Source organism: Nipponia nippon, unplaced genomic scaffold, assembly GCF_047370975.1.
Source record: "Nipponia nippon isolate SJK-2023a ecotype South Korea unplaced genomic scaffold, ASM4737097v1 scaffold_68, whole genome shotgun sequence".
NCBI classification, from domain to species: Eukaryota; Metazoa; Chordata; class Aves; order Pelecaniformes; family Threskiornithidae; genus Nipponia; species Nipponia nippon.
Genome location: NW_028262389.1, coordinates 157,794 through 173,016, shown reverse-complemented (window position 1 = coordinate 173,016; position 15,223 = coordinate 157,794). Strand labels below are relative to the sequence as shown.

The following is a 15,223-nucleotide window of genomic DNA, read 5'->3' as shown; positions in this document are numbered from 1 at the left end:
GTGGCCACCAGCAGGAAGCACTCAGTACCTGCAAAAGGTGCCAAAAATAGTACTAACGCTGCTGTGAGCAGAGGTGATACCTACATGGAAAAACATTTGTTTCTTTGTTAATTGCTTAAAGAAATTGTGAAGGCAGTTCAGAGAGGTGAAACAGGAAGGTGCCTCTGAGTGCATTCATGCTCTCTAGATGGGCTCTGTGCCTTCTGAAAGGTGAGAAATGCCGCCTTCCAAAGGGCAGTGTCGCTCGTGCTTGCAGAACCCCTTCTGACTGCAGGGTTGAGATGCTCCGCAGGTGTGCTTCTTTCCTACTGTACATTTGAAGGCACAAGCCAGAAAGCCAAGGAAGAGTGATAGAGCAGACAGAGGCATTTGCAATGAGCCTTTCCAAGGCAGGTGAGAGAAACGTCACGGGGACAGTGGGGGCTGTTCCTGGAGTCACACTCAGAAGTGTCGGGGCTCTGTGAGGTGTCCATATTCGAGCTTGCCTCATGCACTCTGCATACTCACAGGGGTGTTCAGACGCGAGTCCTTCCCATGCACACGCAGAGGCAGTGCATTGCAGCAGTCACAGTGTCTTTCTGGCCTCCTGTTGCCACTCCCAGAGGGTGGCAGGCACCTCAGCCCTGCAGTGTGTTGCACGGCTCTGCACTCATCTGAGATGCCCCACAGCATGAGGAACGGACACAGGGACCTTGGTTCAAGGAAGGACATCCCAGTGCTGCATTCAGGTGGTTTCCCATGGAATGTTACTCCCAACGTGAAGCGACCTCAAGACACTGGCTGTCCCACAGGCCTTTGCAGCACCCCCAGGAACAGATGACTGTGTTTGTGCTCACTCGGGTTCATCTCACCACATGCATACGATGTGGATGCTTAGGCCTCCTCTTTACAATGCAAACATGGACTTCTGAACAAGTCATTTGGTGTCCCTCCATAGAGGGATACAGGACCTCTTGGAGGTGGGCTGAGAGGCCAGTGCTGGAAGCGGTGGTTTTTATTGGCAGGTCTGTGATGATTGTCCTGGGGCAGCTTCCCTGGGGTGTCCAGTGCACACAGGAATAGATCAGAGCCTGCTCTGCTGCTTCTTCATGGCTCTCCCAGGAGCCTGGTGGTGCGAGGACACTGCTGTTTGCCCCCACCCTGCACACTCACACATTTTAGCTATTCACTGGTGTTTTCTCTCCTGAGCATTTTCCTGGGCATGTTCTTGAGAGACACTTGGAAAGAAGACCGAAGCTTCAGGCACTGCCCTGAGGAGATCACCTTGTATGATGGAAATGCTGCTATGGAGGCCAGCTCTGTCACAGAGGTGCCCATTGCCTGTCCCTGCCTGCAGTCACAGGACGGCCACCCAGCAGGACTGTGACCAAGCCTCAAGAGCACTCAGGCCTCACACCAACACAAGAGCTAAGAAGGACAGCGCTGAAGTGGAAAGTGAGCAGCTCTGGGAAGACCAAGCACTGGTGCTCCCTGGCAGTGCTGCTGTGCCGGGACTCCTTTTGCCTCCACCTCTGCACACAGGCACTGCCCCTGCAGCTCCAGAGAAGTCTTGGAGGCAGGATCTCAGAGTAACAAGTCACTGGAAGGTCCTTTATTTTCATTAAACACACAGAGAGCACAGCTCCTCATGTACACAGTCTGTGGGTCACACAGAATCTGGATAGATGTACATCATGAGAAATAGCAAAAATCATGACATTTCTTTGTGGACAAGATTACCAAAAGTAAAACAAAGCAAAAAAACCCCAAAACTCAAAACCAACACCGAAAAAAATTACAGAAGGCAGGCTGGGCCTGTAACGAATTACATTAAGTGATTTGCAGAAGATGACAAACAGTTTCATGCTTTTGAAAATAATCCAGTCATCAGTTTCCACACTGCATCCTTGAGCTCCTGGTTCCTCATGCTGTAGATGAGGGGGTTCACTGCTGGAGGCACCACAGTGTACAGGACTGCCACCACCACATCCAGGAATGGGGAGGAGGTGGCAGGGGGCTTGAGGTAGGCAAACATGGCAGTGCTGACAAACAGGGAGACCACGGCCAGGTGAGGGAGGCACGTGGAAAAGGCTTTGTGCCGTCCCTGCTCAGAGGGGATCCTCAGCACGGCCCTGAAGATCTGCACATAGGACACCACAAGGAAAACAAAACACCCAAAGGCTAAACAGGCATTAACCACAAGAAGCCCCACTTCCCTGAGGTCGGCATCTGAGCAGGAGAGCTTGAGGATCTGGGGGATTTCACAGAAGAACTGGTCCAGGACATTGCCTTGGCAGAGGGGTAGCGAAAATGTGTTGGCAGTGTGCAGGAGAGCATGGAGAAACCCAGTGCCCCAGGCAGCTGCTGCCATGTGGACACAAGCTCTGCTGCCCAGGAGGGTCCCGTAGTGCAGGGGTTTGCAGATGGCCACGTAGCGGTCATAAGACATGACAGTGAGAAGACAATACTCCCCTACAACCAAGAAGAGAGAGAGAAAGAGCTGTGCAGCACATCCCAAGTAGGAGATGGCCCTGGTGCCCCACAGGGCATTGGCCATGGCTTTGGGGAGAATGGTGGAGATGGAGGCCAGGTCGAGGAGGGAGAGGTTGAGGAGGAAGAAGTACATGGGGGTGTGGAGGTGGTGGTCACAGACTATGGCGGTGATGATGAGGCCGTTGCCCAGGAGGGCAGCCAGGTAGATGCCCACAAAGAGGCAGAAGGTCAAGAGCTGCAGCCCCTGTGTGTCTGCGAATGCCAGGAGGAGGAACTGAGTGATGGAGCTGCTGTTGCACATTCGCTTCCTCTGGGCACTGGGACCTGTCCAAGGAGGAAAAGGCAGTGACAAGTTAGGGTAGACATCTCACAGCAAAACTTATTCCAGTTCTTATGGAAACCCCCAAATTGCCTCTCCCCTTTCAGAAAACCTTTGGCTGGTCCCTTTTGTGAACACTGGTGGGTGCTGGCTGAGGATGCCCCACAAAGCAGGGGGCTCTGCTCTGGGCTCTGGAGGAGTCAGTTCTGCCCTACAACAAGAGATAAATACAAACTGGGAGTGATGTTAATCCACTCGTGGTCTTAAAGAGCTTTTCAGCATTGTCACTCCCAATTCACTGAACTGCAGAGAAGAGCTGTGGGGATTTTGTTTTGTTTATCTGCTTCTAGTTGCCCCATCACAGTGAGTGGTATTTTTAAGGCAGAAATCGTTGGCATTTCTGCTTGTCTCCAAGAGAAACCTTGTGGGTTCTGTGAAGCCAAAGGACTATCCCTTCATGCAGAGTGAGGACAGCCAGTCTGTCCATCAGCCTGGTCTCAGCTGCCCTAGGCTGCCACTTCTTTGAGCTGGAGGACAATTATACCTAGATGTTCCCCTGAGAAGAAAGCGGACAATGGTGAGAGCAGGTGAATCCAGCTCCCAAGTGCAGGTCTCCAAACTGCTCCTACTGTCTCATCCTACCTGAGGAATATCTCAGCTCTCCCCTCGCAGCCAGGGCCACAGAGGGCTCATTACCGCTGCTTGCATACAGCCTTCCAGCAGCATTTCCATGGCCTTAGTACTGAGGGGCTGCCAGGTAACACAGAGATGGCATGGGAGAGCTGTGCCCTTCTGGAAGGCAGCCTGCAGCCCAGCAGGACCCCCCCGGGAAATAATTGAATGTCCGAAGGATCTTGTGACCTGAATGGAGAGTTGGCTCACTCAGCCCTGCAACCAGCATTGCCCAGAGCCCCCACCTTAGCTGGGAACAAAGGCAACATGAAGAGGAGAGGAAAAATGGAGAAATTCCCCAATCCTCCTGTTCATGGAGGCAGTACAGGGACAAGCAGATGGGTACTCAGGAGGTTCGTCAGGGGTCCATCTGTCAAGGAGCTAACTCATGCTGTGGACCACATGGCCTTCGCGGTGAAGGCTCTGCTGGGTGGCAGAAGAGGTCGGGGGCTTGCTCCGGGGAAGGCATCTGCAGTGCAGGTCATGGCACGCGGGTGTATTAACCCCCCCTCCCACAGCATTTCTGGCAGCAGCTCCCTCTCACTCCCTGCCCATGGCTCTGCTGCCTGGAGCTCTCCCTGCCGGCAGATGTTTCTCTGTCCCCACATCTCCTCCCTTTTGGTGCTCACAGACCCCAGCCTGCCCACTGCATGCTCAGCTCTGCCCTGCAGACCCCTCCTGGCAGCAGGGCACTGCCCAGGGGCATCTCTGTGTCTGCAGGGGCTCAGGAGCAGCTCAGAGAAGTCTTCATGAGAACTGGGGTCTTTGTGCCTTTGCCAGAGCGAAGAAGTAAATTCCCATCTGCCACTGCCCCCCAGCCAACAAAGAGTGGAAAACTCAAAGCACAGACTCCTTCGCTTTCAGGTAAATACTGCCTCGATGTCCTTCTTCAAAAGGACCCTCTGCAAATGCCCTGGGCTGATCGGGAGCTGTGAGCAGCTCTGACCCATGCAGCACCCTCTCCACTGCCAAAGGACCCTGCCCTGCCACCTATCACACCTTCCACCCACAGCTTCTCCCTGTAGCATTGTGGGGAGCTCCCTGGGCAGGCTGAGTGCTGACCCTGGCAGGCGACAGAGCCCCTGCCCCAGCACGCAGCCCCTGGGGTGCAGGGACCCTGCTCTGAAGGACAGCCCTGGGCACCCCTCAGTGCACACCCAGCTTCCCACCCTTCCAGACATCCCCGGGAGAAGGGAGCTTTCATGCCCTGTTCCTTATGGTGCTGCAGGGAAGCCCTGCTCTGGAGCATGTCCTTCTCCACAATAAAGAAACCCTGAGCGCCATCCTGCCAGATCCTAGCTGCAGCAAGATGTGCCAGCTCTAGGAGGCCCCTCCAGGACACTTGTGTATCACCCTGAAGCCAGAGACTTACTGTGTCAAGGACTGTGTAGATTTCTCCACCAGTGAACTCTCAGCATTCTCCCACTACACAGTGCCTGTAACATCTCTCGCACGTCTCTCCTGTCCCCTTGCACTTGCAGGCTGTGCCCTCCCCCTGCTGTGCTTTGCAGAGGAGCTGCTCCTTGCCAGGAGCTCCCTCCATCCCAGGAGCCCAGCCCAGCTCAGCAGCAGAGGCCCAGCCCAAGGCAGCGCTTTCCCTGCCCCTCTGGGCTCCCTCCAGGTGTCCCTGGGGCTCCAGGGAAACCTGCTGTGAAACAGGCTGAAGTAACCACTGATGTTCCCTCCCACAGCTGGGGAGGGAGACTTACTTCCAGTAGTGTAGTTTCTCTTACACTACTGAAGGGGTCTCAGCTCCCTCCCATGCAGACCACAACCCCCAGGAGCTGGGATTCCTCTTGCATAGTTCAGGTGTGCACAAAACAGGCACCTGCATGTGAGCTTCTTGTCTCAGCTCCCATGCTAATTACTGGAGATGGAGACCAGGAGTGAGCTGTTCAGACACAAACACCTGGTGACATCTGAGGTGCAGAGGTGACCAAGATGCATGCTGGTCACTGTCAGCTGTAATGCAGCAGTCCATAGAGACAGGGCAGCATCTGAGGGCATCACCTTGGAGGCTGGTGGGAAATTCCATTGTCCAGGTAAATTGACAGCAGATGCCCACATGTAGGACAACTGAACCCGTAACAGTTGCTTATGTCCAGGGCAGCCTATAGAGGTCTTCAGCTGACCAAATGCGGTCATGTGGCCCAAGGAGAGCTAAGTCTCTCTTTCTCTTCTCCATCAGTTCTATTATCTACATCTCCTTTGGCAGTGGTCTCATGTGCATCCCTCCATTGCCTAACCTAATTCAGGACACCTGAATCTTAATTTAATACCCAAATACAGGCCTGCAGAGCTACATGAGATGCCAGGGCTCTCCAGCCCAACTGCATGCAGCTGACATGGACAGCACAGGGCCTATCCAGGACCCCCCTCCCCATTCAGACTCATTGTGTGACAGGCACCCCCCAGGGCATCTCAGACAGATTTGGTGCCTTTGGGCCCATGACTGAATCCCACCACTGCACTGACGTGAGGTCTGTCCCTTCTCTCTCCAGCAGGTGCTGGGCAGTGCATGAATACCAAGCACATCACACCAGGGTCCCCACTCGTGTGCATTCCCTCTCAAACTCTGCTGGTTCTACTCGACGTTTAACCATCCCCTCCTTGTTACAATCATGGATCAGGCTGGTGATTTTCATTCTGCCTGTATCACAGGATGTCCACACCCAAGGGCACACTTAACATCATCTCTTCCTTCCTGAGATCAGATTCACCACCACCACAGAGGCTGCAGAGACACCACAGACAGCAAACCCCTCTCCTGCTCAGACTGCACAGCCCAGCTCTGTTTCTCTTTGGCCTTGGAGAGAGCAGGGTTTGCCACCTTTGTGGGCACCTCATTTCTTCTTTACATTGCCATCTGCTCTCCACTCCAGCATGCCTCTGCTCTGAAGCAAAGCCTTTGCACACTTGAGGTCTTGGGCACTTGGTAGCAGGTTTCCCTCTTGCAAGTCTGCTCTCAGCCCAAAGGTGCCACAGCTGAGGGGCTGCAGCCCAGACATGCACCCATGCCCTCAGCCTGGGGCACAGGCAGGAGGAGCTGGAGCCCTGCATGCAATCTCTTCATCCCACTTTGAGGGAGTAACAGCTGAGGTGTGTTGGGACAGCTGACATGACTGGGGTGCTGTGATGGGTGGGTACAGGATCATCAGGAGAGACAGGCCAGAAGGATGAGGAGGGAGGTGTCCCCAGTGTGAAGGAGCTGCTTGGATGTGTGAAGCTCCTCTATGGGACGAATAAGTTGGGGGAGCCCTTGTGGGTGTGGGTGAGAGGAGAGGCTGGTAAGGGTGACATTGTGGTGGGAGACAAAGAACTCATTGAGGTCCCCCTGTGGACTTTCATTACCCTGGCATTCACTGGAAGGAGACCACAACAGCATGCAAACAGTCCTGGAGGTTTCTGGAGGGGCTGGGGACACAGTTTGGGACACAGGACTTCATAGCACAGCTGCCAGATTGGCCAAAAATGGTGACACTCACCTGCATCTGTTACTCTCACAGAAGGCAGAGCTGGACACGGATGTGAAAACCAGTGTCAGCCTTGGCTGTCGTGACCATGAAACAGTGGGGTGTCACCTCCCAGGGGGAAGGAGAACAGAAGAGTGCAGAGCCCTCAGAGCAGCAGACTACTTTTGTCATAGGGGATCCCCTATGAGCAGCACAGAAGAGCAGCAGAACTCAGTACAGCTGGTCTGCAAGGACAGTGTCTTTCAAGTCCGAGAGTGTGCAGACCAAGAGTCAGGAAAACAAGCAGAGATCTCAAGACAGAAGCGTGGGGAACCAGCAGACTCATGGGGGAAGCTCCATAGAAAAAAAGCAGCATACAAGAGGTGGATGCAAGGATTGAAACAAAGGAGGAATTCAGAAATATGGTTGGTTTTAGGAAAGCCAGAGCTCCCGTAGAGTTGACACTTGCAAGGGAGTTCAAGGGCACAATGTTACCACTTCAGGAACAGTTAAAGAAGAAATGAAGACAACGTGTGGCCACTGCTGAATTGCGTTAGGTAGGTGTGGATAGGTGTGAGGCACTCTTGGCCTTTGTCTTCACCAGCAAGGTCTCCCAGTTCCGTGTGCCTAAGGGGCAGAACCGCAGGTGAAATCCAGCAGTGGATGGAGATCAAGTCAGGGGTTACTTAGGGAAGGTCAGCCCTCAATAGTCCCTTGGACCAGATGGGATGAATCCAAGGCTGTGGCTGTTGAGAGACCAGGCCGAGGTCATAGCAGGGCTGCTCTGCTACATTCTGGAAGGTCATCATGATTGGAGAAAGCCAAAGGCAACTCTTGCATACATCTTCTAAAAAGGCCCAAGGACTGAGCAGGGGAGTTACAGGCTGCAGTGACAGAGGCCAGGGCCTGCGTGGCTGGGCAGCAGCTCTGTGGAGAAGGCTCTGGTGGTCCTTGAGTTCCCTTAGGCAAAACATGGGCCAGCAGAGGATGCTGGGCTGTGTGAGCAGGGCCACAGGCAGGAGAAGTGATTCTCCCCCTCTGCTCGGCACTTTTCACACCACATCCAGAATCCTTGCCCAGGTTTAGAGCCTGTGCAATGACAGTGAGACATGGGCAAAGAGGAGCCGCTTCACTGGAGGGCCACGAAGATGGCAATCCTTCCATTACCCTTCAAGTGTTTGTGTGATTTCCCCAACAATACCAGTATCTGCAACAACAATAACAACAACAACAACAGCACTAATCTGCCTAAATAGAAATACCTGCAGTGGAGCAGTCTGCATCCTTGGTAGCCACTTTGGGCAATGCCAATTAAATCAGTATTTGCAATATACGGCATGATACCCAATCCAAAAGTACATACCTAAAGCGGTTCAGAAGAAGGGCTGTTGTGGTTTAACTGGGCAGGCAGCTAAAAACCATGCAGCCGTTTGCTCACTCCCCTCCCTACAGTGGGATAGGGGAGAGAACTGGGGGAAAAAAACCTCAAAATTGTGGGATGAGACAAAGACAGTTTAATAGGAGAGCAGAGGAAGATAAAATAATGATAACAACAACAACAACAACAACAACAAGAGAATATACAAAACAAGTGATGCACAATGCAATTGCTCACCACCCGCTGACTGATGCCCAGCCCATCCCCGAGCAGTGATCTCGCCCCCCCAGCAGACTCCCTCCGGTTTCTATACTGAGCATGACGTCATATGGTATGGAACAGGCTTTTGGCCAGGTTAGGACAGCTGTCCTGGCTGTGCTCCCTCTCAGCTTCTTGTGCACCTGGCAGAGGTGACTGAAAGTCCTTGACTAATGTAAGGACTATTTAGCCACAGCTAAAACTTCAGCGTGTTATCAACATTATTCTCATCCTAAAGCCAAACCACAGCACTGTGCCACCTACTAGGAAGAAAGTTAACTCTATCTCAGCTGAAACCAGGAGACTTGGGTACTATCAACTTCATTGCTAAAAGAGAGGGAGATGGAGGGATCTCAGAGCTTCCAGGTTCCTGTAGAAAATTTAAGACCTCCAAGAAAGGAGCTGAAGATAACAGTTTTCAACTAGCCTAGCCTTTAGATCATTTCACATGTGAGAAATCTGCTCCCCCATTTCAATCATTGGCACCCAGAAACCTCACCTGCTTTCCCCACCTCTCCTCCCAAAGCCTGACCAAGTGATGGGAGGAAAGGCAGCAAAAAGAGTGTAGGCCTCTGTGAATTAGCTGGGGTCTGGCACTTGGAGGGCCGTGGTGTCATTCCATTGTTCGCTCCATAAAGAATCAAGCCGGGAAGTGAGTCTGCAAGTCTGACTCAACAAGGTCCATGGACAGGCAAGGCTGTGTCTCTGGCTGTGTCTGGAGACCCGTACACCTACAGTACAGATCCAGCTGGGTGAAACTGGGCATAAATGGTCTCCAGGGTCCATGGACAGAGGTGGGGGTGGAAGCCGCAGGTAGTGCTAGTCAGGGCTGTGAAGGTCTATGGGTGCTCTCAGGGCCCTGACAATGCCCCCATGGGATCCCACCTGCCAGTGCCCTCAACAGGACAAATTCTCGTTCCCTGATGTGCAGGGTCTGCTCTCTGCTCCTCTCTTTCCCCATGTCCCTGGGGATCTGTTTCCTTATATAGGGGCTCTCACACATGCACAGATCGCAAATGTGTACGTGCGGTTCGCCACGGACGTGCTGCCCCCGCCTCTGCTCTTTTTGCACCTTTAGTCCCTGCCTCGGCTCTTTTTGCGCCTTTAGTCCCTGCGCAGGCGCACAAGGTTGTTTTTCTCAAAACTGTGGAGAAGATGGTCTTTTCAAAGCGCGACGCTGGATGGTGCTACAGCGGCAATGTCGAGACAAAACCACATTTCTCTATCGGTCCTTTACAACTTACTACAGGAATTCCAGCAAAGGACCACAAAGGTGCTTTAATGGGCTGCAGCATCTTTCATAGGGGGAAAGGCTGAGAGATGTGGGACTGTTCAGTCTGGAGGAAAAAGCATAGAGGGATCTTATTAATGTGTATAAAATTCCATCTGAACCCAAGAAAGCACTTTTTGACTGTGAGGGTGGTCAAACACTGGAACAGGTTGCCCAGAGACGTTGTGGAATCTCCATCCATGGAGATATTTCCAACCCAGCTAGACAAGGTGCTCAGCAACCTGCTCTAGCTGACCCTGCCTCAGCTGGGGGTCAAACTAGATGATTTGTATGGCTTCACCAAGGGCAAGTCCTCCCTGACCAACCTAATGGCCTTCTCTGACGGAGTGACCACATCAGTGGACAAGGGAAGAGCTATGGATGTCATCTAGCTGGACTTCTTTAAGGCCTTTGACAAGGTCCCCCACAATATCCTTCTCTCTAAATTGGAAGGCTATGGATTTGATGGGTGGACTGTTCCGTCAATGGCTCAATGTCCAGATGGAGATCAGTGACAAGTGGTGTCCCTCAGGGGTCCCTACTGGGGCCAGCACTGTTCAATATCTTCATCAATGACATAGACAGGGGGATCGAGTGCACCCTCAGCAAGTTGGCAGATGACACCAAGCTGAGCGGTGCAGTTGACACTCCCGAGGGACAGGATGCCATCCAGAGGGACCTGGACAAGCTTGAGAAGGGGGCCCATGTGAACCTCGTGAGGTTCAACAAGGCCAAGTGCAAGGTCCTGCACCTGGGTCGGGGCAACCCCTGGTGTCAATACAGGCTGGGGGATGAAGGGATGGAGAGCAGCCCTGAGGAGAAGGACTTGGGGACACTGGTATATGAAAAGCTGGACATGAGCAGGCAATGTGCTCTCACAGCCCAGAAAGCCAACCATATCCTGGGCTGCATCAAAAGAAGCATGGCCAGCAGGTCGAGGGAGGGGATTCTGCCCCTCTACTCTGCTCTGGTGAGACCCTACATGGAGTACTGCGTCCAGCTCTGGAGTCCTCAGTACAAGGAGGACATGGACCTGTTGGAGCGGGTCCAGAAGAGGGCCACAAAAATGATCCGAGGGATGGAACACCTCTGCTGTGAGGAAAGGCTGAAAGAGCTGGGGTTGTTCAGCCTGGAGAAGAGAAGGCTGCGGGGAGCCCTCATTGCAGCCTTTCAATACTTAAAGGGGGCCTACAAGAAAGATGGGGACAGACTTTTTAGCAGGGCCTGTAGCGATAGGACAAGGGGTAATGGTTTTAAACTAAAAGAGGGTAGATTCAGACTAGATATAAGGAAGAATAGATAGATAGAGATGTAGATGTAGATGTAGATGTAGATGTAGATGTAGATATAGATATAGATGTAGATATAGATATAGATATATTTTTTAGAATGAGGGTAGTGAAACACTGGAACGGGTTGCCCAGAGAGGTGGCAGATGCCCCGTCCTTGGAAACATTCAAGGCCAGGCTGGATGGGGCTCTGAGCAACCTGATCTAGTTGTAGATGTCCCTGCCAGTTGCAGGGGAGATGGACTAGGTGACCTTTAAGGGTCCCTTCCATCCCAAAGCATTCTATGATTCTGTGATTTCCAGAGGTCCCTTCCAATCTCAACCTTTCCATGTTTCTGTGAGTAGAAAGGAGAAAAGTAAGACAGAAAGAAAGGAGCAACACCTAGCCTTGACCGAAAATATGGTGGGATCCCATGGAGAGGAGCAGGGGAGAAACGTGAGGAGGAAGGAGAGGCAAGGATGTTCTGTACTGGCTGTTAACCCCCTCTTCACCATCCCCCCTGCTCCTCTTGGGGTTGGGGTTGGGTAGAAGAATTGGGAACAACGGAGTAATGTGAGCCTGGAAGAAAGTGTGGGGAGAAGGGTCTTTAATATTTTTGTCATTGTTTCTCACAGTCCAAATTTTTTTTAATTGGCAAGAAATTAAATTGATCCTTGGCAAGTCAACTGTTTTTTCCTGTGACAGTAATTGGTAAACGATTTCCCTTACTTTACCTTGACCCATAAGATTTCTGGATTATTTTCTCCCTTTGCCCTGTTGAGTCAGGGGAATGAGTGAGTGAGCAGCTGGGTGCGTGTCTGGGTGCTGGCCAACGTTAACCCACCACAGGATGGCACGAGGACTGCTGCATCCAGCATGGGGCTTCCCAGCAGAAGAAAGACCCTGACAGACTGGAGCAAGTCCTGCAGAGGCCAGAAGGGTGGCTGGGACCTGGGGCACATTATGGACAAGGAGAGGCTGAGAGAGAGGGGTTCCTTAGAAATCATTTAGAACAAAGCACAGGAGCAAGAACCCACTCCAGTTGGTGGGATCTCAGTCAATGGAGATATTCAGTATTTCTTGAGACAAGGCCATGAGCACCTGTTCAAACTGGATCTGTCTGAGAACTGGCTTGGCTGAGAGACCAGCTGTGGCAAGAGCTCTGGGGCTTGTGTGCAATAAATGTCAGTAGGAAACTAGTTCCCTTTTTCTGAATGTGGTGGTGGAGTTGGGCATCACAGAGCCCCGGGGGAGGATGGGGCTGACCCTGCAGGAAACGTCCCTTCTCAGGGCTGGGGTGTACGAACAGAGATGGAAATGGCCGGTGTGTGGGACTGATCCAGGACAGTTTTCCCAGGGCGGCTTCTGCAGGGTGTCCAGGGAACATGGCACAGACCTGGCCCCTCTCTTCTGCACCTTCGGTGCCTTGCTTCCTTCACCATGATGCCTGACTCTGCACTGGCAGTACCATGCTGGCTGCCCCCACCCTGCACACTCACACAGCTTAGCTCTACACTGCTGCTTTCCTCTACCGGGCACTTCCCAGCTCAGCCCAGCCCCTCCCCAGCTCTCCCCACATCCCCTGCCCTCTCCCCAGTCCAACCCAGCAGAGCAGCCCAGCCTGGGCTGACCCCATGGCAGTGCCCACCGCAGGGTGCTGCAGAGCTCTGGGCACTCACCCCACAGCCCCACCCCTCTGAAGGGCACAGCAGCTGCTGGGGGGCAGAGAGGGGGGCTTCAGGCTCCACATCAGCCCCAGGGCTGGTGCTGGCCCCAAAGGCATGAGGAAACAGAGGCTAGGCACTCTCTGGCTCTCCTGAATTCATATGGTAGGTGATGCCCAATGCTGACTGAATTTGCCCCCTCCTCTGCTCCCACCAGCCCCACTCCCCAGGGCAGCATGGCAGTCCTGGCCCTGGGCCTCCTCAGGCAGCTCCTGCATCTCTCCAGGCTCCCCTCCCTGTTCCTGCTGGGTCCCCACTGACTCCCATGGCACTGCAGAGTCCTTGTTCACGGATATGTCGATTTAGTGCTGTACTTTTAGGGGATTACATCTTTGAGGGTATTTCACCTTCTGAGCCTCCATTCATTCCAACCCCAGGGCACGTGGGGAGTCCCCATCCTCTCCTCTCCTCACCCCTCCAAATTCATTTCCAGGGAGTCTGGTATATGCCATCACTCCTGTCATACATGAAGAAACCTGAGGAGAGAATGGGGAGCACATGGGCCATCTGCCCTGCCCCTGGACACCAAGAAGAAAGCTTTTATATCCAGAACATTTGGTCCAGTGGAACCCAGTAGTACCATGCATTTAACTCCCAAAACACTGAGAACACAAGGAGATTAGACTCTTTAAAAAAAACAATTCCTTGGACATTTTCTTGGCAGCAGCTTTGGAGGAAGAGCCCAGCCTTCAGTCTCTGGACCTGGCAGATTCTGTTTTATTGAAGAGCTGCTATTGGGCATGCCACATCTGACACAGTGCTGTGCAAGAGTCGGACACAATAAGATCAAGCCTCAAGACAAGTAGTATAAGCCCAGCCAATTATCTATAAACAGGATTATCGCAAGAGAAAAAAACAGACTCCTGGCCTAAGAAAGACTCTGGGAAATGTGATGAGAAGGGAAGGCAGGTTATTGTCCATGAAACAGCATCCATTAGGCCAGTGTCCTTACGGCATCCTTGAGCTCCTGGTTCCTCATGCTGTAGATGAGGGGGTTCACTACTGGAGGCACCACAGTGTACAGCACTGCCACCACCAGATCCAGGGATGGAGAGGAGAAGGAGTGTGGCTTCAGGTAGGCAAATATGCCAGTGCTGACAAACAGGGAGACCACAGCCAGGTGAGGGAGGCACGTGGAAAAGGCTTTGTGCCGTCCCTGCTCAGAAGGGATCCTCAGCACGGCCCTGAAGATCTGCACATAGGACACCACAAGGAAAACAAAACACCCAAAGGCTAAACAGGCACTAACCACAAGAAGCCCAACTTCCCTGAGGTAGGCATCTGAGCAGGAGAGCTTGAGGATCTGGGGGATTTCACAGAAGAATTGGTCCAGGACATTGCCTTGGCAGAGGGGTAGGGAAAATGTATTGGCAGTGTGCAGGAGAGCATTGAGAAACCCAGTGCCCCAGGCAGCTGCTGCCATGTGGACACAAGCTCTGCTGCCCAGCAGGGTCCCGTAGTGCAGGGGTTTGCAGATGGCCACGTAACGGTCATAGGCCATGACAGTGAGAAGAAAATACTCTCCTCCAATGAAGAAGAGAAAGAAAAAGAGCTGTGCAGCACATCCCAAGTAGGAGATGGCCCTGGTGTCCCACAGGGCATTGGCCATGGCTTTGGGGAGAGTGGTGGAGATGGAGCCCAGGTCGAGGAGGGAGAGGTTGAGGAGGAAGAAGTACATGGGGGTGTGGAGGCGGTGGTCGCAGGCTATGGCGGTGATGATGAGGCCGTTGCCCAGGAAGGCAGCCAGGTAGATGGCCAGGAAGAGCCAGAAAGTCAGGAGCTGTAGGTCCCGCGTGTCTGTGAATGCCAGGAGGAGGAACTGGGTGATGGAGCTGCCATTGCACATCTGGTCCTGCTGGGCATCAGCACTGTCCATGAAGGAAAAGACAGTCAAAGGTTGAGATTAGACTACTCTGAACAAAATGTATGACACTGTTCCTAGTGCTCTGCTGTGTGGGTGAGGAGACCAGGGTCTTGCTCCGGAGAACATGTCTGGCATGGCAGGGGAAGGCAGGGAGGTGCCTGAATCCTCCTTCCCCCAGCATTTCTGGGAGCAGCTCCCCTCTCACTCCCTGCCCATATCTGCTGCCTGGAGCTGTCAGTGCTAGGAGCTGTTTCTCTGTCCCCACGTCTCCTCCCTGTCAGGGCTCACAGACTCCATCCAACTCGCTGTGTGCTCAGCTCTGCCCTGCAGACCCCTCTTGGCAGCAAGGCACTGCCCAGTGGCATCTGTGTGTGTGCAGGGGCTCAGCGGCAGCTCAGAGAAGCCCTAACCAGAACCGGGGTCTCAGTGCCTTCTCCAGAGTGGAGAAATAAATTCCCATCTCCCACTGCCCACCCAGACCACCAAGAGTGGAAAACTGAAAGCACAGATTCCTTCCCTTTCAGGAAAATGTGACTTTGATGTCA

General features: G+C 53.1%; 1 protein-coding gene across 1 annotated transcript; it reads right to left on the bottom strand.

The window, feature by feature from the left end:
• Nucleotides 1-13,748: 13,748 nt before the first annotated feature.
• On the bottom strand, nt 13,749-14,690 carry LOC148051115 (olfactory receptor 14A16-like). The gene has a single exon (XM_087738376.1). The coding sequence runs from the start codon at nt 14,688-14,690 to the stop codon at nt 13,749-13,751; it is 942 nt and encodes a 313-aa protein (XP_087594502.1).
• Nucleotides 14,691-15,223: the final 533 nt, after the last annotated feature.